We start from the raw sequence: 27617 nt of genomic DNA, 5'->3' as shown, positions 1-27617 counted from the left end.
GCTGAATACTGAAAATAGTTCACTGTGCTAGTCTATTTGACAGTCACAAAAGTAGCTGAATACTGGTACAGTACAATGACTTTCTTAAATATCCACAAAATAAAACCACACAGCACTGAGGTAATTTTAATTACTGTAAATTTAGGTCTCGTGAACAAAGAGTCACTGATACCAGCACAAAGCTAGCAACACACCTGAATTATCTTGGCGAGATTATAATTTGCCTCAGTGTGGAAGATAATTGTCACTAACAAGGTGCTGTGCTGAACTGTTCTGATGTTTCTGAAAGGCACCCGATTGCACTGCCAACAAAGCCGAGCAAAAGATGCAGGAAAATTTTTGATGCATGCTGGACTTCAGGTCTGTCGGACTACTGCGGTCCTAGTGTATATAAGACTTGATTAGATTAGATTAGTTTTCGTTCCATAGATCCGTGCTGAGGAGACCCTCGTGTATGTGGAACATGTCAATTTTTTTTAAGCTGAAATAACAATACTAATAGTATGAATATATTCAATACATCATTTGTTTCTATTAAAAAATTCGTCAATGGAGTAGAAGTAGTTGGCCACTAGTAAGTCTTTCAGGCTCCTTTTAAACTGATCTTTATTTGTAACTAAATTTTTTATGTTTACTGGCAAATTATTGAAGATGAGTGTTCCTGAGTAGTGGACCCCTTTTTGAACTAAAGTAAGTGCTTTAAGTCTTTGTGCAGATCATTTTTGTTCCTGGTATTGTATGTATGAACTGAGCTGTTTGTTGGAAAAAGAGATATATTATTCAGAACAAATTTCATTAATGAGTAAATATACTGACAGGCAGTAGTTAGTATACCCAGTTCTTTGAAGAGGTTTCTACAGGACGTCCATGACTTTACTCCACAAATAATACGTATTACACGCTTTTGGACTCTGAAAACTTTTGTTTGACTTGAAGAGTTAAACCAAAATATTATACCATATGACATTACGGAATGAAAGTAGGCAAAGTATGCAAGCTTTTTCATTTTTATGTCGCCTATGTCTGCTAACACTCGAATTGCAAATACAGATTTGTTTAGGCGTTTCTGCAGTTCTGTGGTGTGCTCTTCCCAACTGAATTTATTATCAAGTTGTAATCCCAGGAATTTAAGACTGTCAACCTCTTCTATCTGCTCTTCTTTGTATTTTATGCATATGCTGGGTGGAAACCTCTTACAGGTTCTGAATTGCATATAGTGAGTCTTTTCGAAGTTTAATGTCAGTGAGTTGGCTTTAAACCATTTATTAATATCCATGAAAATACCATTAGCAGAACTTTCTAGAACTACACTTGACATACTATTTATTGCAATACTTGTGTCATCTGCAAACAAAACGAACTCTGCTTCTGGCAGTGTAACTGATGAGAGATCATTAATGTACACAAGAAAAAGCAATGGCCCTAAGATGGATCCCTGTGGGACACCACATGTAATTTCTTCCCATTCTGATGATGACTGATGACTTAATTCACTAGACTGCATCAAAAAGATGTGCACTGTGTTCTACTCACATGGATAAACTGGAATGCCATGCCATCACACTATCCTTTATTTTGATCTGTTTAATGCCAATCTGCAATTGCCTCATCTCACAAATCACTCCATTACTAGATCTGTTCAGAAAGTAAGCAAACTTTATTTTTCTAAACTTTAATTTAACAGATTACTGATCCTTGATCCCTTCAGAGTACTCCCCTCCCCTATTCACACACTTTTTTCCAGCAGTGTTTCCATTTTGCAAAGCAGTCTTTGATAACTTCATCTGAGATGGCCATTAAGGCCTATGACAAATTTGCTTTGATGTCATCAATACTCTCCATGAGGACAGTCATTAAATTTTTGGCACAAAACTGACGAATTGAGAAAGCCAAGTGGGCGTGCACATTTAATGGCAGAAGAACTGTGTGTTGTGTTGCCACAACTCTTCTCTTTTTGCAGATTTTTTTCATTAACCACTACAAAACAGTCAATCAATTATTTGTGCAGACCAGATTGTTGATTTTTTTTACACGCGATTCATCACTTGATGTGGAAGGCCTCCCCACTCTAGCATCATCTTTAAGTGACAGACGAATAAGTTTAAATTGTGAAAACCATTTGCAACACTGTGTATGACACAGACCATCATCACCTCTAGATGGAGCACCTACAGTGTAGCTGCAAGAGTTGCTGCAGTAGTGTAGCCATGGCACCCTGGAATTGCCTGCCAGCAACCTGTCAGAGGCCAACACCAGCCTTTGCTGCTCCCCAGATGTTATCTGTCTGCAGTTGAAGGTCTGAAGAGTTATTACCTACTTCCAACCTGTGGGACTGACTCAGCAGTGCAAGTGAACCATGTAGCATTTAAAACACCAGATTGCTGGACAGACTGTCAGTCACTACAGTTAACACATAACTACAGAAATTTCCTCAGTGCTAGAATAATGCAAGACTGCACCAAATATGCACATGTGGTGACATAGTGAACAGCTGTCCTACCAACAAGGATAGTAACATTACCACTACACTCCCTACCTCAGGAAAGTATGACCTATTAACAGGCCAGCTCATTTGGTATCTTTCCCTCTCTAAAATGCAATACTTCAAACAATTGTTGCACAGGGAGGAAACTGGAGACAGAAAGCCACCTCCACACAGTGGGCAAACAGTATGTCCCAGATACATTCTCGCACTTGTATGGATATCTCATTTGCCAGAGATTTATAGAACCCTGCTCTTGGTGACACCTTAGTGAACTTTAGTAAGATGGTGGAGATCACAGACAAAAACTGAGGTAACTGTGCTGCTCCAAGGCATTACAAAACATAAGCAAGACAGGCTGTATGACATCACCTCATGCCTCAATGAGTTTGAACCTCTGACCCAACCACACGGTGAGACTGCACACTTTCACACTAATGACAATGAGCACACACTGTGCTCTCACCAGACCAAAAAGACTGTTTTTACCACTATCATTTTGGTGAAATAGTAGGAAGATGTGCAAATGGCAGGCCCTTTATACCCAGTAGGCAGCTCTGCCAGCAGCACCATCTCAGGCTATTACTGTGATGTTTAGCATAAGAACAGGACCACTGGGATACCATTTCTGTCACTGGCTCTGACGCAGCAGTTACCAGATGACAGCTGCCAATGGTTCACTCTTTAATAACAAAAGAAATTTAGTGAAGTCGTGAAGAGAGTCCTAAAATTGCAACTACATATGGAAATGCCACGAAAGGACATAATATAGTAGTGGATAATCTGTGATTCAAGATGTACGAGATGATTGATGCAACAGACATACTGGAAGAAAATGGTACACCTTACATGAATATTTAAATATGTGGATCATGAGTTTAAAATTTTTACATTGCTGACTAAAAACACAACTACAAAAACTATTCCTTTTGCAAAAAACAGTTTTATTTATGCAATGTATTTTATTTGTTCCAGACTGTTTTGCCTTTTACTTGAAGGTATCTTCAGTGGATTTGAGAACAATACAGTTATGTTTTGATATGTTATATTTGTAGGTTATAAAATAATTCACGGTTTATATTTTACACAAGTAATGATTACTTACAATTATTGAGTTTTTTGGCTGGAATTAGCATTTCCTCTTGTCTGGTCACATGTCGGATGTCACACTATAACTTCATTTACAAAACATAAGCACATTTTCACCACTCAAACTTTTTTTCCAATTTTCAAGTTCTGTGCCATAAATGCTGTGGAACAATATTATCAGGGTTGCCCCAAGTTTTCCCAAGTGAAGTTCCCTGATATTTCCCTGATTTCCAGACAAGTTTTAGCATTTTTCCCTGACAAATTTTGACATCTCAAGGGTAAGTTAAGACGTAAGTTGACAATCTGTCTTTGCAGCTATGGTACAAGAAACAATAGTGCAAAAGAGGAAATCTATCAAAAAATTGCAAGCAGATGATGTTTCCTGATATGAGCAAAAACATTGAGGACTATCGTATATATCTTTTGTAATGAACTTCAGATGGAGAAAGTGTGGCAAATAGTACTGTTTTTCATTTAGACTACTGATGTTATTTTATTTCAATAAAACGAAACACATTTGGTGACAAAAATATGCATTTCCCTGGAGTCGCAAGGCAGATTTAAAATACCTTCACTGATTACAGAAATAGCCTCAGAAAAAAAGTAGGCCTCTTGAAAGACGTTTATAAGGTGGGGAAGAATTGTGTAAACCAACACTGTAGGTGACCGCAGTAAAATGATGGTTCTACTATGTTCATTGTTGTTGTTGTTGTGGTCTTCAGTCCTGAGACTGGTTTGATGCAGCTCTCCATGCTACTCTATCCTGTGCAAGCTTCTTCATCTCCCAGTACCTACTGCAACCTACATCCTTCTGAATCTGCTTAATGTATTCATCTCTTGGTCTCCCTCTACGATTTTTACCCTCCACGCTGCCCTCCAATGCTAAATTTGTGATCCCTTGATGCCTCAAAACATGTCCTACCAACCGATCCCTTCTTCTAGTCAAGTTGTGCCACAAACTTCTCTTCTCCCCAATCCTATTCAGTACCTCCTCATTAGTTACGTGATCTACCCACCTTATCTTCAGCATTCTTCTGTAGCACCACATTTCGAAAGCTTCTATTCTCTTCTTGTCCAAACTGGTTATCGTCCATGTTTCACTTCCGTACATGGCTACATTCCATACAAATACTTTCAGAAACGACTTCCTGACACTTAAATCTATACTCGATGTTAACAAATTTATCTTGTTCAGAAACGATTTCCTTGCCATTGCCAGTCTACATTTTATATCCTCTCTACTTCGACCATCATCAGTTATTTTACTCCCTAAATAGCAAAACTCCTTTACTACTTTAAGTGTCTCATTTCCTAATCTAATCCCTCAGCATCACCCGATTTAATTTGACTACATTCCATTATCCTCGTTTTGCTTTTGTTGATGTTCATCTTATATCCTCCTTTCAAGACACTGTCCATTTCGTTCAACTGCTCTTCCAAGTCCTTTGCTGTCTCTGACAGAATTACAATGTCATCGGCAAACCTCAAAGTTTTTACTTCTTCTCCATGAATTTTAATAACTACTCCGAATTTTTCTTTTGTTTCCTTTACTGCTTGCTCAATATACAGATTGAATAACATCGGGGAGAGGCTACAACCCTGTCTCACTCCTTTTCCAACCACTGCTTCCCCTTCATGCCCCTCGATTCTTATAACTGCCATCTGGTTTCTGTACAAATTGTAAATAGCCTTTCGCTCCCTGTATTTTACCCCTGCCACCTTCAGAATTTGAAAGAGAGTATTCCAGTTAACGTTGTCAAAAGCTTTCTCTAAGTCTACAAATGCTAGAAATGTAGGTTTGCCTTTTCTTAATCTTTCTTCTAAGATAAGTTGTAAGGTTAGTATTGCCTCACGTGTTCCAACATTTCTACGGAATCCAAACTGATCTTCCCCGAGGTCGGCTTCTACCAGTTTTTCCATTCGTCTGTAAAGATTTCGCGTTAGTATTTTGCAGCTGTGACTTATTAAACTGATAGTTCGGTAATTTTCACATCTGTCAACACCTGCTTTCTTTGGGATTGGAATTATTATATTCTTCTTGAAGTCTGAGGGTATTTCGCCTGCCTCATACATCTTGCTCACCAGATGGTAGAGTTTTGTCATGACTGGTTCTCCCAAAGCCATCAGTAGTTCTAATAGAATGTTGTCTACTCCTGGGGCCTTGTTTCGACTCAGGTCTTTCAGTGCTCTGTCAAACTCTTCACGCAGTATCTTATCTCCCATTTCATCTTCATCTACATCCTCTTCCATTTCCATAATATTGTCCTCAAGTACATCGCCCTTGTATAAACCCTCTATATACTCCTTCAATCCTTTCTGCCTTCCCTTCTTCGCTTAGAACTGGGTTGCCATCTGAGCTCTTGATATTCATACAAGTGGTTCTCTTCTCTCCAAAGGTCTCTTTAATTTTCCTGTAGGCAGTATCTATCTTACCCCTAGTGAGACAAGCCTCTACATCCTTATATTTGTCCTCTAGCCATCCCTGCTTAGCTATTTTGCACTTCCTGTCGATCTAATTTTTGAGACGTTTGTATTCCTTTTTGCCTGCTTCATTTACTGCATTTTTATATTTTCTCCTTTCATCAATTAAATTCAATATTTCGTCTGTTACCCAAGGATTTCTACTAGCCCTCGTCTTTTTACCTACTTGATCCTCTGCTGCCTTCACTACTTCATCCCTCAGAGCTACCCATTCTTCTTCTACTGTATTTCTTTCCCCCATTCCTGTCAATTGTTCCCTTATGCTCTCCCTGAAACTCTCTACAATCTCTGGTTTTTTCAGTTTATCCAGGTCCCATCTCCTTAAATTCCCACCTTTTTGCAGTTTCTTCAGTTTCAATCTGCAGTTCATAACCAATAGATTGTGGTCAGAATCCACATCTGCCCCTGGAAATGTCTTACAATTTAAAACCTGGTTCCTAAATCTCTGTCTTACCATTATATAATCTATCTGATACCTTTTAGTATCTCCAGGATTCTTCCAGGTATACAACCTTCTTTCATGATTCTTGAACCAAGCGTTAGCTATGAGTAAGTTATGCTCTGTGCAAAATTCTACAAGGCGGATTCCTCTTTCATTTCTTCCCCCCAATCCATATTCACCTACTATGTTCCCTTCTTTCCCTTTTCCTACTGACAAATTCCAGTCGCCTATGACTATTAAATTTTCGTCTCCCTTCACAAATTTTCGTCTCCCTTCACTACCTGAATAATTTCTTTTATCTTGTCATACATTTCATCAATTTCTTCATCATCTGCAGAGCTAGTTGGCATATAAACTTGTACTACTGTAGTAGGCATGGGCTTTGTGTCTATCTTGGCCACAATAATGCGTTCACTATGCTGTTTGTAGTAGCTAACCCGCACTCCTATTTTTTTATTCATTATTAAACCTACTCCTGCATTACCCCTATTTGATTTTGTATTTATAACCCTGTAATCACCTGACCAAAAGTCTTGTTCCTCCTGCCACCGAACTTCACTAATTCCCACCATATCTAACTTTAACCTATCCATTTCCCTTTTTAAATTTTCTAACCTACCTGCCCGATTAAGGGATCTGACATTCCACGCTCCAATCCGTAGAATGCCAGTTTTCTTTCTCCTGATAATGACGTCCTCTTGAGTAGTCCCCGCCCGGAGATCCGAATGGGGGACTATTTTACCTCCGGAATATTTTACCCAAGAGGACGGCATCATCATTTAATCATACAGTAAAGCTGCATGCCCTCGGGAAAAATTACGGCTGTAGTTTCCCCTTGCTTTCAGCCGTTCGCAGTACCAGTACAGCAAGGCCGTTTTGGTTTATGTTACCAGGCTAGATCAGTCAATCATCCAGACTGTTGCCCCTGCAACTACTGAAAAGGCTGCTGCCCCTCTTCAGGAACCACATGTTTGTCTGGCCTCTCAACAGATACCCCTCCGTTGTGGTTGCACCTACGGTACGGTCATCTGTATCGCTGAGGCACGCAAGCCTCCCCACCTACGGCAAGGTCCATGGTTCATGAGGCTGACTATGTTCATTATTGTCAGTTATTACTAACTGTGTTATATCAAATTTTTTTTTTACAGGTTTATGTGATCTTTCTTTCAAGAAATCTATGAGTACATAGAGTACAGACCGCCGGCGGCTGACATAATTTTCTTCTTATTATTGCTTTTACTTTCCAGCATATACACTACTTTTGTAGTGCCAAAATATACTAGAACAAATAAAATGTCTATAGAATGCCACACTGAGATGACTTGAGATGAGATAGTTGCACTTCCTGAAATCCATCACCCATGGCCTCTGGCCTGCTGATGGGCACCGCAGTGCTGGGTCCATGGATAAACTGTGAAAATCTGCTGTTTTACGCCACATACAAACATACCACACCTGCAGGGAGATTTTTGAGACTAGATCCAATGGGCAGGGTCTGCATATTAGCAGGAACTGAATGGCTTCATATCAGCAGGCACGATCCATTACAGATACCCGCAGAAACGGCCAGTGGTTTTGGCCTGTTGTGGAAATTCACTGAAGTGGACAGCTTTTCATGAGCCACTTGATGAAATGAGACCCACGGTGATCAATCCATGCAACAGATAACTTGCTCAAATATTCTGAGACTCAATACTAATGGGGATAGCTAGCACCTCACCATAAAGATGATTGCTAAGCCACAGACAGACATGTAGAAAAAGACACACTCACAACCAAATTTTCAGCCGTAGCTTTTGTCAGAAAATGAGAGCACACACACATTCACACAATCACTCAGACAGAACTTACACACACACGACAACCGTCTCTGGGTGCTGTGCCTACACTCTCTGAGAATTAGATCCAAACAAACCACTCCTCAGGCCTCCCTGTCTCTTATCGGCAGCTGCTAGGCTAACAGCACAAAGCAGTGGCAGCACTGACCGCAAGATGAGGGGAGTGGTAGGAAGCAGAGAAGCAGTATTAATGAGGGAGTAGGGAAGTGACGTACATACTCAACTGCATCCAGACAACGACGCATGACACCTCAGCAGACAAACCATTTCATTTACTGAGGCAAAAATGAGATTTTTCCAGTGCTCTTTTAAAATCTCCCCAATATTTCCCTAATGTGTTTGAAATTCCCTGATTTCGAGAACTTGTGGCAACCCTGATTATTATTTTGCCACTAGCTGTAGACACTGATTTTCAGTTTTAACTACTGCATGTTCACTTTATGTCTCTTTCTAATGAGTTTATGTAAATGGAGGGGTGGGGGGTCAAGGCGAGTTTTATGAACTTGAATGTGAATTTAATAGCTGTCAAATAGAGGCTGACAGATTGGTTGTTCACCTGATTTGATGTTTGGTTTAAATGTTTTATGGAGTGGTTAATTGAAGACTGAGCGGAAAGGGACTGGGTGGTATTATTATGATAACCATCTTTTGGAGTGTTGATCTACTATTTTATCTATTAATGTAAACAATAAATTGATTGTTGTGTATATTTGATCATTCACCAGGATTCCCTTTTCTGCTTTGGTTTTTTTGTATGTGGTAATTTTCTTGCTGTTGGGTTTTGATTGTGTTCTCTTAGGTGTCCCGTAAATGTAGAGTGGTTTGTCCCAAACTTACAGGTTGTATTACATATCTGTCACCACAAGTGTTACACCACACACACACACACACACACACACACACACACCTGCTTTCTGGAACTGTTTATGTCTTCTTAGTTTTAGGGTGTATTTTTGGATGCTATGTTTATGCCCGGTCTTTCAAAAATATTGGTGACTTTACATGTGACCATGTGTTTGTCATTGTGTACCATCTTTTGTCTTTTCTTACATTTTCCTGGTTATTCTATGTAGTTGTTATGGCAATGAGTGTTTCTGATTGTCTTTGGTTCTGTTGTGTTGTTCTTGTCTGGTATTGTTTTTTCTGTTTCTCTTTTACTTCTGTTATTGTTGTCAGTTGTTTTGCATTAACACTAACAATAATCATCGTCATCCAATAATCTAACCATCTACAAACACAAAGCAAGCAGTTTTTTTGACTGATGCTCCACCGACTCAACACAGTGGCACTCAAAACTACCAAAAAGAGCTTGTCATAATAATGTGGAAAGCCAAAAACAATAGTTACAATGGTAACAGTCACAAAGCTTTTTTTTTAAAAAAAAAAGACAATATACAAAACCACGACAGAACCAGAGAATCACAAACACTCAGTACCATAACAACAACACAGAATAACCAGGAAAATACAAGAGAAGAAGCGAGATGGTACACAATGACATACAAACTCACACACAAACTCACCGCATTTTCAAAAGACAGGGCTTAAACATAGCATACACAATAGACAATTCTATCTAAAAACATACACCCCAAAACCAACAAAAGAAAGACATATACCAGAAAGTAGGTATATATCAATTGCAGAGTAACATTTGTGATGGCAGATATGTAGGACAAATGAGCAGAATGTTTGACATCACATACAAAGAACACTTGAGAGCCTATAAATTTGGGACAAACCACTCTACATTTATAGAACACTTAAGAGAACACAATTACAAGCCAACCTCCAGAGAAGACAACATGAAAATAACTAGAATAAACAATAAAAAACACCACCTGATCCCACAAGGAAATTACCACATACAAAAACCAAAGCAGAAAAGAAAACCCTGTTAAATGATCAAATACACACAACAAACAAATCATTGTTTACATTATTAGATATAACAGTAGAGTAATACTCCAACAGATGATCGTCGTCATAATAATACCACACAATCCCTTCCTGCTCACTCGTCGATGAACCACTCCACAAAGCATTTAAACCAAAACTTGAATCAGCTGATTATTGTCAGTTGTTGTGGGTTTACACTAATCACCACCAACACTTCAAACCATATGCACACACAAAAGCAAGCAGTATTTGACAAATGCTCCACATACTGAACACAATCTGTCAACCACTCTTTGACAGGTATTATATTCACATTCAAGTTTATATAAGCCACCCCTGACTACCCTCCCCCCCCCCCCCTCCTTATCTACACAAACAAACAAAATAGAAAGAGACAAAGTGAACACACAATAGTTAAGACAGTAAATCAGTATCTACAGCTAGTGACAGAATAATAATAGTGCTCCAATTAGGGCACAGACACAGAAAATTGTGAAGAAAAATGTTCATGACATGACAATGTGTTTTTATTTCATAAGTGAAGTTCTAGGGCAACCTCCAACATGGGACCAGACGAGAGGAAATGCAGATGCCAGCCAGAAGCTCTAATAACTATATATATAAGCTGTGAACTGTTTTAGAACTTACAAATATAACATATAAAAATAAAACTGTGTCATTATGGAATTCACTGAACATGTCCTGAGGCAGAAGGCGAAACATGTCTGGAACAAACAAAATACACTGCAGCAAAAGAAGGGCGTATTTATTTACGAAACAAATATTTCTGTGCTTGCTGCAGATGATGCCCTGCAAACAAAGTACTTTTAATAACAATATTTTGTCACTAAACATGTCTGGAACAAACAAAATACACTGCAGCAAAAGAAGGGCGTATTTATTTACGAAACAAATATTTCTGTGCTTGCTGCAGATGATGGCCCTGCAAACAAAGTACTTTTAATAACAATATTTTGTCACTTTTAAACTGAATCTAGCTAATTTGTCTACTGTTTTGTGCTCCTGATGAGACTTCACGACAGGAATTCCACAGTTCTCACAGGAACAGAGGCATCTGTGGCCCTTTGACATTAAGGGCAAAGTCTGCATCACCTTTTTGTGTTTTCTGGATGTGACAATGATTCTTTGTCTTGAAAAAGATAAAACAACTATCAGAAATTTAAAAGCCTTCTGAAGCAAGTGTATGAGAAAATATGTGAGAAGAGGCCTGGACGTGAAAGGGAGATCACATTTCTCCAGAAAAATTTAAGCTGCATAGCAACAGAAAAGTCAGGAATTGAAAACAACAAAATTTTGAAACTACATCCTAATCATTAGATTCAGCAACCTCTAATTCATACTTACTGCAACACTGACTACATATTTGTTAGAAAAAAGTTTTGAATTCACTGAACATGTTATGTCAGCTACAGATGGGTATTTTGCATGCCTTTCAGAGTAAGTGTTCAAGGATCTAACCCACATTCTGGAAAAAAAGTGAAAAGGTGCATTCATTTTAAAGTGTCTTATGGGTCTATAATGTTAATTCTTTCACTGTCATACTCAGAAAATTTCAGTTTGCCCACATAAGTACATATGTAAATGACAATATATAGAGTAAGAAACTTATACTGGAGATTCGTCCACTATATGGAATCATGTTTCACGACTTTACAGAAAAATTGTGTCTTAAAATGTTCCTTTAACAACATTAGGAAAAGTTCATTCACAATCTTCTTGCACACAATTCTTTGAAAACATGTGCATTTACAACAGGGTTTAAAAACATATAAACAACTCAAAAGCTTAAAGTATATCTTTTCTCTAATGAATCCTTTCAAAAGAAACAATCACACACACAATTACAGCTATATGTATGAAAAAAGAATTATTGCTTTTCATGAAGGTGATTCTGGCTCCAAAAATGGGTGAATTATGTGGATAAATTTGCATGATGTACCTAATAATGTAAAATGCCCAACATTGAGCAATATCAGCTTCAAAACCAACTGAAAATGCTTCTTGGTAATGCATACTAATAATGATTTTCTGCTGTAGCATATCTGACAGTAAGGGACAACTTACAGAACTGTGATTCGCTAAAATATTTTTCACTGCAACACTGACCTGTCAGTAAATGCATAGCATGCATCCCAAAATAGAAAGGCATTTTCAAATAGCGTGTAATCTGACGCTTTTGACATCATTACAATACATTGTGCAACATATAAACAAACTAAATAACCGACCAGACAAATGTTTTACTCAGTCAGATTTCATAGTAAGATTCATATCATGTTTTGAATGAAATTACTGTTGCCGGAAACAAAGTACCAAAACAACATACACAAATCAACAAATAACTAGAAACCACTGAGAGACATGTTATTAAGTGGTAACCATGGTTGTCTTAGTTATTAGTGAAATCTATGATGTCTGTGACCTATGCATGGCTCAAATGGCCGTGAGTGAAACAAATTGTTGTATTAAATAATTTTGCTTTTTTACAAATATTTGGACAGTTTTTTCCCCCCAAACATGATGTCACTGATGGGCTGCGTGTATGAAATCCATTGTTCTTATAAGGTTCACATTGTTACTGGTGGCTCACTTTTACGGTGAATGTTTGCTTTTGTGATATGGTTTGTAGTAATGTTTTGGTTGAATGGGATAGAGTCTTTGGTATTTGTTGGTTATTTATTTGTTTTTGATTTCTGACCTGTTGAATTCTGTATGTAGTGGAGTCCAGTATCTTTATGTATTTTCTTTTGGTTAATTCTGGAGAATCGCATGTGCGTTTTTTCTTTCTTTTTTTTTTTAATTTTTCCCCTAAATTATTTTGTGGGGTTATGTCTCGTTATCCCTATCTTCATTTTAACTGTATAGGTGAAGTGAAATATTTGAGGATACTTAGATTCATGTCCAGGGGTCCATGGATCATTATGTACAATAAATCATAATGATGTAACAAGTAATTTTACATTCACATCACAAATTAATTTGTAGATGTGCAACATTTCTAATTCCCTCCCACATCGTATCCTGGTATTCCACTTCCTGGCATTCAATCTTGAAGTAAACATGTTGTGCTGTGTAATGATGTGCATGCTCGGTGTATTTGAAGGGTGCATGTTGAAGTAAGAGGAGGTGTATTCTTGAGGTGGATGTTTACATTTGTGACTGTTTGTAGAAATGGTGTCAAGTCTCTTGTAATTCCTGTATTTTTCCCGGATTCCCGGTTAAAAATACACTTTCTCCCGGGTGAAAATACACTTTTTCCGTGTTAAGTGACAGTATACTTTTCCATGGTACTGTAAAAGTTATCAATCCTTTGAATGGTTATAGTTTTATACACTGCCTGCGTAGAATTTCCCGGCGTTTTAGAAAACGAAACTCAGGGGAGAAAAACAAGTTTTGGAAAGATCTTTGATGTGCAGCAACATATATGCTGCATATTTTTGTATTACGAAGGTGTAAATTCTAATTCCAATGTTACTTTCCGATGCATTGAAACTGAGATTGCGATGCACTTTTGTAAGCCAGTCATAGCTCATGTCGCATGATCTCGCCAGCCGCTGACAGCATAGGGCACGTGATGTGGTCAGCCAATAGCAAGATCGTTGTTAAGTAGTGCAAACACACAAATAAGAAAAATTAAATTAATATACATAGTGTTGCAACATGAAATGAAAAGCTTTCACATATAATATTGGTCTCTAAGATTAATAAGCTGCAAGAGAAGCTAAGCTTCCACACATAATGTTGATCTTTTATGCGCATGTTACACTTTAAGATACATCGCATAATTGTGGCGGCAAAATTTTTAGTAACAACATAAATGTTTGATCTTCTGGGATTGAAATTATTCTAACTGGTCCTCCTCAAAGAGTTGATTTTCAAATGAGAGTCAAACAGTCTGTGATTTAAGGAATTCATCGTACATTCTAGCACATATTTCATCTTTCATAATAGGAAATTTACTTTGAATGTAAAGCTTTTCAAATCATCATTTGCACTATTTTCCCGCGACCTGTTAGAAACAGGTTCATTTCAGCAGCTGGCACAGAGTGCCAGAGAATGGGAGTCATTGCCCTAGAGCAGCTACAATGACGCAGGAAGCCCATTTGTTCGTATGTGTAAAACATTAAAAGATCTTACACACTGTCATGAAAGAAACAACACGTCAGATGATACTTCAAGAGCATAAGAATTTCGTGAACCATACTAAAATGCATACTTCGGCTTAAAGAGCACATTCGTATGTCCAGATTCAGATGTAAATTTTCTGGGAGTACCAGAACAGTATTACATCATGTTTGGTTCTTTATTATGGTATAATGTCATATGTGCTAGAAGATAAAAACGTGCACTTGAAAAGTAGTGAACAACTGAAAAGTAGCGAACAAATGAAATGTAGCGAACAGTGTGGAATCACTAACTTTCAATGAAATTGACTGCCTCAGCAGAAAAGACTAATAAAAGCCAAATTTCTTTGAAAAAAAGGAAAAAAAAATACCTTCATTGTTCTGCAAGGCGATTAATGCTGGGCTGTCTGAAGGGTGGAAATAAAATAAAATCTGAAATTAATAATATATTTTAGCCTTCCGTAATTATGTGAAGCAATTTAATTCATTTGATAGCTCCCGGCCACAGAAATCTGCTTCGTTTTCAATTGACATGGGAGCAATAAACGAAGAGGAAACAGCAAAACCACTAACATGCGTCATGTGGAGACTACCCACCTCCCCACTACGGCTCAGACTACTCTGTGCATCAACTCTGGATCTATGACATTTCCAAACTGGGGCTACACTAGATAGTTCTTTCAGAAAAGATTTTCCGACAGTTAAAACTACACTATATGTTAACAAATGTGTCTCCTTCAGAAATGCTTTCCTTGCCAATGCCAGTCTACATTTTATATCCTCTCTACTTCGACCATCAGTTATTTTGCTTCCCAAATAGCAAAACTCTTACTACTTAAGTCTCTCATTTCGTAATCTAATTCCTTCAGCATAATCTGATTAATTTGACTACATTCCATTATCCTCATTTTGCTTCCGTTGATTTTTATCTTGTATCCTCCTTTCAAGACACTGTCCACTCCGTTCAACTGCTCTTACAGGTCCTTTGCTGTCTGACAATTACAATTTCATCAGCAAACCTCAAAGTTTTTATTTATTATCCATGGATTTTAGTCCCTACTCTGAATTTCTCTTTTGTTTCCTTTACTGCTTGCTCAATATACAGATTGAATAACATCGGGAATATGCAAAATTGTTGAGGCTTTCGTGGCCACTTGTTGACAAACTGCCTATTGGCTTCTGTCTCGGGTTCTTCGGCCGAAGAACCCGAGACAGAAGCCAATAGGCAGTTTGTCATCGGGAATATGCTCCAACCCTGTCCTCCTACCTTCTCAACCACTGCTTCCCTTTTGTACCCCTAAACTCACATAGCTGCCATCTGGTTTCTGTACAAACTTTAAATAGTCTTTCACTCCCTGTATTTGACGCCTGCCACCTTCAGAATCAAAGAGAGTATTCCACTCAACATTGTCAAAAGCTTTCTCTAAGTCTACTAATGCTAGAAACATAGGTCTGCCTTTCCTTAATCTATCTTCTAAGATAAATCATAGGGTCAGTATTGCCTCACATGTTCCAAAATTTCTAAGGAATCCACAAACTGATCTTCCCCGAGGTCGGCATCTACCAGTTTTTCCATTCGTCTGTAAAGAATACATGTTAGTATTTTGCAGCCGTGGCTTATTAAACTCTTAGTTTGTTTTCTCTGTGATTGGAATTATTATATTCTTCTTGAAGTCTGAGGGTATTTCACCTGTCTCATGCATCTTGCTCACCAGATGGTAGAGTTTGTCTTGACTGGCTCTCCCAAGGCTATCAGCAGTTCTGATGAAATGTTGTCTACTCCTGGGGCCTTGTTTCAACTTAGGTCTTTCAGTGCTCTGTCAAATTCATCACGCAGTGTCATATCTCCCATTTCATCCTCATCTATGTCGTCTTCCACTTCTATAATATTGCCCTCAAGTACATTGCCCTTGCATAGACCCTCTATATACTCCTTCCATCTCTCTGCTTTCCATTTTTGCTTAGAATTGGTTTTCATCTGAGATCTTGATATTCATACAGGCGGTTCTCTTTTCTTCAATAGTCTCTTTAATTTTCCTGGAGACAGTATGTATCTTACCCCTAGTGAGATAAGCCTCTACATCCTTACATTTGTCCTCTATCCATCCCTGCTTAGCCATTTTGCCCTTCCTATCAATCTCATTTTTGAAACGTTTGTATTCTCCAGGCCTCTTCCACATATGCAACCTTCTTTCATGATTATTGAACCAAGTGTTAGCTATTATTAAGTTATGCTCTGTGCAAAATTCTACCAGACGGCTTCCTCTTTCATTTCTTACGCCCATTCCATATTCACCTACTACGTTTCCTTCTCTTCCTTTTCCTACTATCGAGTTCCAGTCACCCGTAACTATTAAATTTTTATCTCCCTTCACTATATCAATAATTTCTCTTATTGCATCATACATTTCTGCAATCTCTTTGTCATCTATGATGCTAGTTGGCATATAAACTTGTACTACTGTAGTAGGCGTGGGCTTCGTATCTATCTTTGCCACAATAATGCGTTCACTATGCTGTTTGTAGTAGCTTACCCGCATTCCTATTTTCCTATTCATTATTAAACCTACTCCTGCATTACCTTTATTTGATTTTGTATTTATAGCCCTGTATTCGCCTGACCAGAAGTCATGTTGCCACCAAACTTCAATAATTCCCAGTATTTCTAACTTTAACCTATCCATTACCCATTTTAAATTTTTTAAACATGAAACTGGTACACTCAACAAAAACTGTTATAATTACAATATATTGTCAAATATAAGAAACATCACTGTCCAGAATTTAACCTAAGTTGGTTGATTTGACTAATTTTATCCAACTTTATGAGCTGCCAGTGTAGTGATATCTTATTCTGATCCAATTTTATAACCCTTATGGTACTCTGAATAGACTTGGCACCTTACAAACAACACTTTGCATGGCTCTCAAAAGCACCCAAGGTGAAATGTAATAATCTGGCATTTAACCAAAGATCCCTTGAGTGTTTATCATGATTGTTCTGCTGCCAATATGGTTATCAGCATTACAATCATACTTACTCTACCCAAGTTGACATTAAGGAACATTAAATGAAATGATATGCCCATGATGTCACAGAAGTGACAGTATATGTACATTCTGCAGTTGAAGGAACTTTCTGTTATGGTATATTACTTATCTTCCAACTTGACAATATTATCAAAAGGATAAGATTGCTGCTCACCATACAGTGCAGTTGAGTCGCAGGCAGGAAACGAAAGAGAGAGAGAGAGAGAGAGAGAGAGAGAGAGAGAGAGAGAGAGAGAGAGTGTGTGTGTGTGTGTGTGTGTGTGTGTGTGTGTGTGTGTGTGTGTGTGTGTGTGCGCGCGCGCTAAAAAAGACCTTTTGATGGAAAGCTCACTTGTCTAGCAGTCCTTTGTTGTGCCTATTTGCGACTCACCATCTCCACTATGTGGTGAGTAGCAATCCATCCTCTTCATCGTGTTGTTAACATTACATCACGGACTTTCCTTTGTTGATTTTATCTTCCAGTTTGTTAGATTAGCATTTGTATTCTACATGCCAAAAATAAGCTGCATTTCCTATTTCAATGACATATAGAACACAGAATTAACTGAAATATTTTAATCATTACTCACCAAACTGATCTTTGAATCCCTGGAGTAAACTGACAACTATCAAATGGAGAACCTCAGAAGGAATGTCACGCAGACTGAGTTCTTGCTGGTTGCTAGCTGTTTCTACAAAAATTAGAGAGTTCATATGAATTCTGGTTAAAAGGAAAATAGCTATAAGATAACAATGACTAATAGAAAAAAAACTTTACTCACTATAAAAGGCTAACTCAAATTAACATTGCAAATTCTTGCCAGGGATACCATGTACCATTCTCTGGCCAATTATTTTCTGGCATCATACTGAGCTATAGATAAGAACATAATGCCTACTGGAAGATATTGTTCTACATACTTATACCACTTTTTAAAAAATAACTTCAAATAGAAGGTAAAAATTACAAAGTGGAACACACTAGCATTTTACACAGTTTATGTGTATGAGCATAAAGTCGATCACAATATCAGAAACTTGGCCGTTACCTAATATAAGTTGTCTAAATTTAACTTGCTGCATTGGTTTTTATAATGAAAAGTGTGTAAAATGTGTTTTATGCCAATTAATGTAAATAGTAAGCTACACTGCATGTCACTGTGTTACCTCAAGCTTTATTTGGCATTCTTATTCATTGGCTTCCCCTCTAAATTATCACCTTGCAACGTAATCTGGCATAGTCCTTATCAATTCAGGCAGGCTAAGAAAAAAATCTTACCTTCATAGTCTCTGATGTTATTGAATTTAGCACATGTTAAAATGAAGGACTAAGTAAGGAACATGTATTTTTTGTTTTCTCCAAAAAAGTTTCTGTTCTGAAACACAGCCCTCCAAAGATGACACTGTGCATACCATTTTTAAGATGCGAATTTTGGAAAAAAATTTAAAATGCTGAATTCAGGAAAAGTTCTAGATATTTTGCTGTTTTTTCTTTTAGAAAATTGTTTAATGATTACAAAGAAATCCTCCATTTGGACTTAACTGTCAAAGTTCTTTTACTATAGTGTTCTGAAATTTTTTGTTATAGTTAATGGAAATTTTTTTTTCAAGTATGCCAATCCACAAAGTTTTTATTTTTTTCTGTTGATTAGTACCATATAGTTCTACATTCCCTGAAAGGAAGAGCTTCCACTTCTACGTTGAACAGGTTTTATAAACAATTGAAATTTTTGCCATACATAACACCTGTTTCATTACCACATTATCACATAACAGGCTCATAAAAATCACAACCTAGCCCTATTTAGCATAATTTTATTGTTTTGAAGGATGAGTAAGAGATTCACCTTTCAAGCATTTTAAATGATTCCAAAATATATGTGAAAGGTCCAAAGACTTAAAGGTTTCAATTTATACAACTACTGTGCACTCTGTTTTGTACTGAAATTAGCCAGTCAGTGAACTAAAAATGTGTTCCACTGCTTCAGTATCTTCCTTTGATATAGAGTGATACTTTCCTGTTGAACCAATAGGAACTGGAGCACTTACAATCTTCAAAACATTATGAACAGGAAGTGAGAGCACTGATGGCGTTGTTGCTGTCCTTCAGCTGAAAACCTATATCCAGCAGCTGGTCCATGTGGTAGCATGAAGTTCACTACGATTTCATTTAACTCATAACTGGTGTCTATAATCTCTATAATACACCAGTCACAGTCATACACACATGCCACAAACATCCCACTTCTCAGGTTGTGAATCTGAATGTTATCCTGCTGTTTCTGAGGGGTTGGCCAAATGAACGGAATTTCTTCTTCCTTGCTCTTCGAAGTGCATGCAATATGAGTTCACCCACCACTGAGTCCAATAATGTGTCTTCAGAATTCCTTTCACAAGAGTAGTTAGTTTGGACCATTCTCCTTTTTTCTGTTCATGGAATTCTTCGATTTCCTCTTTGGACAAAAGAATGAGAGCTGTGGATGTATAAAGATTTCATGACTCTTGTAAAATCCTCAGCATTCTGAATTGCAGCAATATCTGGTCTGGAAAGATTCTGTTTTGTAGCATGGTGCTTCAGCAGGCCTCCTACAGCATCACAAGGCTGCTTCCCATGACCACTAGCACTGTATACGCAGTCAGTTGGCACAAGTGACTTCCTGAATTCATACAGCTGGTAACGATTTTTAAAATGACTAGGAGCACCATCAGAAATAATAATGATCTTCTCTGCCCTTGTTTGCTAGCAAAGCATGTGCTGAGTTATGTCTGGTGCCATCACTTATAACTGCAACACTTGTGGTCTTGTTTTGAAAATACATCACTCCTGTAAAAATTGAAAGCTGGTCATTACTCTAATGATACCCTTGTACTTCTTGTGGTAAAATTACAGACCAGTTCTCAGCAAAATCACAGAAAAGCACTGAACATAGTTCTTCAGCCTGTACACACCCTTTCACTTCTGCAATGTGTTGTTGTTGCAATTTCTTCAGATGCTTATGTGTTACTGCTTTCACTGACCATTCACCAAGTTCATCAATGAAACTGTCAAAGGCAACAGTTATCTTAATTAGTTTATTTTCCTGCCATGTCGCATATGTAATTTCTGCACTGTTATCTGCTATGTCTTCCAGACCAAGTGTCTGTAAAGACAGTCCTCCCTTTCCAGGGCAGTCGCCACATTCTTGAAACAAACAAGTCCCTTGCTTTACATCACAGACTACTAATGACTTCACATGTCCAACCAAGGTGTCATATGTCACATGCTCAGTAAGTTCTGCAAAGTTACCACACAAAGTACAAAATTCGTGCAGTACACACAAACAAACATCTCTAGGTAGGTGTGGAACTACCCACTTAGGTCACAGTGCATCAAATTTTGATCTTCAAATACCTGAAGTTGTATAGTTGCTCTTATAAATTTCAAAAGTTTCTCTAATACTGCTAGTAATGTACCTCTTCACATTCACAACTTTTTGACCTTCAACTGTTACAGTTATAGGGTGTTTTTTGTTGGCACTCTGGTGAGAATAGTCCCATATATCTGGAAATACGGAAGCGTTCGATCCCGCCCGTCTGCTTTGACCCATGACGTCACAAATATGGCGGAAACAAAAACGCACACTTTCCACAAGAAGCCTAATGACACTAACGGGACAAGCACGGGAAATGGGGTTTTCTGGGTGGGGGGCAAACTAAATATAAACAAATTTAGACGCCTTGCGTAGCTACAACGTGTAAGTGAAGACAGCAATGCATGAATACCCACCCACCTCCCCAGTGGTCGTAACCCCTGCAACCCATAGAAGATAAGGTTGGTTGGTTTGTGGGATTAAAGGGACCAGACTGCTACGGTCATCGGTCCCTTTTTCCAAGTACTAAAAACACCCACAGAGAATAAAAACGAGTAACAGAATAGAGCACAGACGACACAGAACAAGAGAAATTCAGACAAAGACCAGACAAAACTAACTAAAATCACACTGAGTGTGACGGTGGTTGGCCGACCATAGAAATAAAAAAGGAAAAGCCAACCACTTAAAACACATTAAAAAATCAGTTTAAAACTGGAGGCCAAAGGCCAGAATCAACACAAAACAATAAGATAAAACAGAAACACTTAGATTAAATGATAAAAACCCCCTGCCCGAATAAAACGTAAAACTAAGTCAGCCGTAGCAGAGTCATCTGTTAAAAGGGCAGGGAGCGTGTCAGGCAGTGCAAACGACTGCCTGAGCGCAGCTAAAAACGGACACTCCAATAAAATATGAACCACTGATAAAACGGAGCCGCAGCGACATAGAGGCGCATCCTCACGGCGCAATAAGTGGCCGTGCGTAAGCCGAGTGTGCCCAATGCGCAGCCGGCAGAGGACAACAGACTCCTTGCGGGAGACCCGCAAGGACGACCGCCACACAGTCATCGTCACATTGATTGGACGGAGTTTGTTGGGCGTGGGCAGATTGCGCCATTCAGCATCCCAAACCGAAAGAACTTCACGGCGTAAGACTGCCCGCAAATCAGTCCCTGGGAGGCCAATCCCCAGAGATAATTTACTAGTGGCCTCTTTCGCCAGGCAGTCAACATTCCCATTGCCAGGTATCCCAACATGGCCTGGGGTCCACATGAAGACCACAGAGCGGCCGCAACGCGCAAGAGTATGCAGGGACTCATGGATAGCCATCACCAGACGAGAACGAGGAAAACACTGGTCGAGAGCTCGTAAACCGCTCAGGGAATCGCTACAGATAACTAAGGACGCACCTGAGCAGGAGCGGATATACTCTAGGGCACGAAAGATGGCGACCAGCTCAGCAGTGTAAACGCTGCAGCCATCCGGCAAGGAACGTTGTTCGGAATGGTCCCCTAGAGTTAGCGCATATCCATAGAAGATAAAGATGCTTCAGTAGCTGATTAGTGTTTTTTGTCTTTTAAAAAAAAAATCTCACAGGATAGAACAAACAGATGAGAAAGATAAATATAATAAACTAAAACAGAAATTGGAGGAAACAGGTAATTAAAATAAGTAATAAGTGTTTTTAAATTAAAAAAAAAAAAAAAATCTCACGAGACAGAACGAACAGACCAGAAAAGTAAATAAAATAAGATAAAACAGAACTGGAGACAGCCACACTCAAACCAAACTCCGCGCCGTCATGACGTCACACACGAAAACACCCTTACGTCACGGGTCAAAGCCGACGCATGGGATCGGACGCTTCTGTCGACCCATACATCTTCCAGATAAAATGAACTATTTGAACTTTAACTGCTTCTACAGGATGACCATAATAGGGGTCTGGTCTTCCAAAGACTCATTTTACAGACCTCACATTTCTTGATTTGTCTACCATGTACTTAACATACTGAAGGAACATGGTTCAAAATGGTTTTCTTTGAGAAAGTCAAAACTTGCACCTTTTTACTGTAGGATACACAATATTCAAGAGCTGAATTGATATTTGTGAAAAATTCCTGGCAAGATATGCAAAAGTGCTTTGGTTCATTTTCTTCTGAAGATGGAATTTCATTTTTGCTGTAGCTTATTCATCCATAGCTTTAGTAATTTCTCTGCGCTTTCTTGATGCATAGAGCTTATGACTACTTCACTGATCGCAGTTTCTTAACAGGATCAACACCTACCTCTGTGGTTGACTGACTGGTTCAGCGTATTTAATCCTTCTTCTATTGACACAAAATCTGCATCATCTGCACCATGGGAGGCTTCACCTTGTTCAGATACTATTATTATTGTTATTCTGTCAAAACATTTAAAACACAAAAAGTAGTCACTGGAAACATCTTCACTTTGAAACAGTCTTCAAATGAGAGCACTTATTCCAAACCTAACCAAAGTCTGTTTTTTTTATTTGTCTTATATAAAACTCTTGTAGATACGCAAATAGTCAGCACACTTCACTCTCCTGTGGCCCCAGTCAGAAGACATTTGAATCAGTCCTTTTCACAATACACGCTGTAGCTGTCTCAAATGGCAAATTCCTCACAGAACACAGAACTCACTGGATGGTCTCAGATTTCTTAGAAGCCTCTTCAGTAAACAAATTCACACTGAACAACTACAATACAGAAACTTGCAATGAACAACCACGACAAAGAAACTGACAAGAAACTAGAACAAAGTTTAAGAAATAACTTCAACAATGAAAGTGACAAAAAATAGCTGCAACAAAGTAAGTGACAAAAAATAGCTGCAACAAAGTAAGTGACAAAAAATAGCTGCAACAAAATAAGGGATGATACATAACAGCAACAAAGAAAGTAATAATAAATAACAGCAACAAAGAAAGTTATAACAAATAAATGCAACAGACAATAGAAATAAAGGTACCAGTTGTGACTCTTCAAGCTTTCCCGGTGAATGTGTTGTAAATAGTCTTCACGGGTTTGCCACCGGATCACGTGCAAATTCCACAATATTTCCTCGGAGCAAGATGCCAGACAGTTGCTCCGAGGAAATATTGTGGAATTTGCTCAATGTGATCTAGTGGCAAACCCATGAAGACTATTTACAATAGAAATAAACATTGTAACAAAGAAATTAGTAAGAAACAACTTCAGTGAAGACATACATTATCCTTGAAAGCTTAAAAAATTTTTTTTTTTAAAATAAAACCTGTCCAACTTTAAAGTGGAAGCTCTCCTTTACAGAGAATATAGTAATACATGATACTAATCAACAGAAAAAAATCTAGCTTTTTGTGGATTGGCATTTCTGAAAAAAAAATTATATAAATTACAATAAATAAATAAATTCAAAAGGTGACAGTAAAAGAACTTTGACCGATGCATCCAAACGGAGGATACCATTGTAATCATAAAACAATTACCTTTATTTAAAAAAAACTAACAAAATATCTAGAACTGTTACAGATACACAGCATTTTAAAAAAATTCCGAAATTCACATCTTCAAAAAGGTGTTCGCAATGATATATTTGGAGGCCTGCATCTCAGTGCAGGACCTTTTTTGGAGGAAAAGTGTTTCTTACTTACTCCTGAATTTTAATATATGCTAAATTCAATAACAACCGAGAGTATGAAGGTAACCCCCCCTGCCTGAAGTGATACGGGTTATGCCTCTAGGCCTAGGTCTATACTAAGATGAATCTCCACACATTAGATAACAGATGTCAATACAGTTCTACCCTGATGTCATTAACTTAAAAGTTATACCAAATCATCTTCAATTTCAGCTTAACTTACGGCCTCTTCGTTAGACTTTTGTGTACTTTACAGACAGTCTTCACTTGCATATTAAAATAAGGGGTAAAAAGGGAGCACAGTAAGTGCAGTACGACAGTCATAAAAAAAACTTGTGGCTGAACATCTAACTACTAGTTATGAACTGTCACCAAGTAATGTAACTGCAGCATGATGTATCTATTAAATTAGATTGGATTCAGTTCCTGTTCTATAGACCCAAATAATGCAGGAACTAATATCTGTAACCTCCACAAACCAATTCCTTTTCATGTCCTGTACACATGGTCTGATCACATACTTTCTAAAGCATTTAGACCAATCAAAAAATTATTGTAATACATTCCCTTTTTTAATATCTATATGAAGTAACACTCACCTGTATTTATGTAAGATACTATAAGATCTGGGAGCCGAGCTTTCAAAAACTGGGCAGCGAAATTTTGCGTTTCTAGGTTTGATGAATGTAGTAATGCCAAGCCGAATGCTACTTCCTGGACTGGAGTTAGCTTCAAAACTTTGCTCACTTGTGGTAAAAGTTGTGATGATGGTTTTAAAGTCTGAAACATATCAAAACCTTAACATGATAACAACAGAAGTAACGGGTTGATTATTAACTTTATTTAGAGAAGTGAACATACCTTCTGATGGTGTAAAGGATTATCAGTGGCGTAGCAAATACTAGATATAAATGTGGGCTTTGTCAGCAGTGATGTGCACTCCTGGCTAAGAAGCAAAATTTGGTGGAAGTCTTTACTGCTGCTAGTTTTAGTCCCCTCAGCACTGAAATCAATGTGCGAGAAGAGACAACGCAGCAAGTGCCTTTCTGCTTCAAGCCCGTATGCTGACACCAACTGTAATTAGATAGTTAAACTCAGTATTTCTGATACGACAGAATATTTTACCGAAATTTCAGTGTTATATTGATGACCGATCAAAAACATCAGAAGTAGTTCTTTAATGAAATTGTTCAGCCGAACATTTCTCACATGTATTGTTACTTGCATTTCACAAACAACAGCTACAGCTGTGTAAAAGACTCCAATGACTAAATATTTTTAACAATTTCTTCTTATGCTATTTGGAGCAAGGTTGTTTTTTTTTTTTTTTTAATTTATTTAACCATCAGCCTTTCCCTTTCCTCATGTTGTGTATAACACCTGAAAAAACTAATTAGCTAGGATAAATTAGTTAACCCTAAACTTTCAACTACTTTATTCACAATGTTTGTGTTCTGGTTATTTCTTCATGGATTTTAAGGGCGACCGTCTATCCTTCAGTCGCACCATGCAGTCGGCAGGAATTATGTTTCACACTTTACTACAATGTCTTAAGTTATTCGAATAGTACCCCACACTCCTTTCTCTTGGTGGTTCGATTGCATGTATATTCAGTACGAACCAAAATATTCGTCGGGGATTTTATTTGTTTGTGTTTTCAGAATTCAATTCTATTTTGATTATTTTGTCTAGGGTCACTACAACATTCTAACCAAACATAGCATCCCTATTACACCCGAATTTGCATTATACGACAAATGTAAATTTACGAAAATTGCTCAATTCTACCAAAAACAAATCATGGTGATTTCTTGATACCACCATTCGTCCTCAATGAATGTTACTGACAAATCTCCTTCGCACTCTAACAACTATAAAACGATGCTTCTTTATTTTGCCGAATCTAAGATTAAACTGAGTAGGCATATCATTATTTTTATATTTAATAATTCTCTGCAAACAAATCTGGTACACACTTTACCTCTCAAACGCTCCACAACGACAAATACCTCCCCCCCCCCCCCCCCCACTTTTTTCGGAACCCACAATTACATAAAACTATTTCAATGTTCGTGAACTGTAACAAATAAAATTCAAAGTTTCTTATAATTTCGATAGAGTCACAGCTTACGCGGAATTACCAAAAAGCAATTCAAAATAGCAGAAATATGAGCTTCCTGCAACTACGCACCGATTTTGTGTATCACAAATCTGGCATTTCACTAAAAAGTTACTACGCTCTCGACGAACTGAATTCAACATGGCAATCTTCAGTCAAGAATTTCGGCAATAATGAACACAGAAGCACTTAACACTCCAATATTTTTTTCATAATTTGATGCAACAGGGCCAGAAACCCTACTATAGCTTGCAAACCAAGACCCTTACGGCTTGCGTCTCTGTTTCTTTCTGTTTGTTTACGAATCCGTTCACTGGTGTCACTTGGCGTACTCTGAAGAACTTTACTTCATGAGTCTATATTTTCAGTTTTTCGAAAATTTTGCACAGATAACTTATGATCCAGCTCTTTCCTCTCAACTATCCACCATATGCAAGCACACAACAAACCGTATTCAAGACGATATTAATATTCTGCAATTACATTCCTATTACTTACATGATATATATCCTGAACACTTTGCTTATAATTTTTCTTTGTTAAATTTGTAACCAAATAACATATTTGTGACAAGGCAAAAGACAACGAGTCCAGGTTCATAGTTCCATGAATACGGCCTCGAAAGCTTCAAACACGTTTGAAGCTTTCTTTGGTATCCACGAAATGCTGCCCCCGTTTCCCTTCCTGAGGAATGCGTATTTTCTACATTGATATGGGCCTAAGTACAACATCGGGAAGTGGCTTTGACAAACTAATTCACATCAACATCATGGCGAAACAAATTGCTGCTATTATTTTCTCCGGTAAACTTCGTTTGAGGCAAAGACTCGCTGAAATCCAAAGCCATTAGTTCATTTCGTCAACGTAGGCGGCAGCACAAGACAATAAGACTACTACTCTTTCCCCATTAAAAAGTTTGCGAGTCAGGTGACGTTTTAAATGTCAAGAATCTCAACAGTTATAGGGGCAGTCCACCGAGAGAAAATGCGTCTGGTGCGCCTGTTTACTGCGAAATTTTTATCTACGCTTGAGCCAAAAATCGCACATGTTAAAACGGTATTATTTTTTTCTTATGCAATAAGTATTTTTTGACAC

The 27617-nt window shown here is 37.9% G+C and overlaps 1 protein-coding gene across 7 annotated transcripts in view; it reads right to left on the bottom strand.

The window, feature by feature from the left end:
* Positions 1–27324, bottom strand: part of LOC126260864 (CCR4-NOT transcription complex subunit 1) — a 143320-nt gene extending 115996 nt beyond the window's left edge. For 6 of the 7 annotated variants that reach the window (XM_049958280.1, XM_049958284.1, XM_049958282.1 and 3 more), the window contains exons 1-4: positions 27021–27323; positions 25265–25477; positions 25003–25183; positions 17997–18098 (exon numbers count right to left, since the gene is read on the bottom strand). In XM_049958280.1, the coding sequence (XP_049814237.1) occupies positions 17997–18098; positions 25003–25183; positions 25265–25477; positions 27021–27122 (598 nt within the window). In that variant the 5' untranslated portion in view covers positions 27123–27323. Of the gene's footprint in view, positions 1–17996; positions 18099–25002; positions 25184–25264; positions 25478–27020 lie in introns of all 7 variants that reach the window. The other variant, XM_049958285.1, reaches the window with a different exon arrangement.
* Between the last annotated feature and the right edge of the window lie 293 nt (positions 27325–27617).

Source organism: Schistocerca nitens, chromosome 5, assembly GCF_023898315.1.
Source record: "Schistocerca nitens isolate TAMUIC-IGC-003100 chromosome 5, iqSchNite1.1, whole genome shotgun sequence".
NCBI classification, from domain to species: Eukaryota; Metazoa; Arthropoda; class Insecta; order Orthoptera; family Acrididae; genus Schistocerca; species Schistocerca nitens.
Note: the sequence above shows the minus strand (reverse complement) of the source record. Positions and strands in the feature narration are given on the sequence as shown.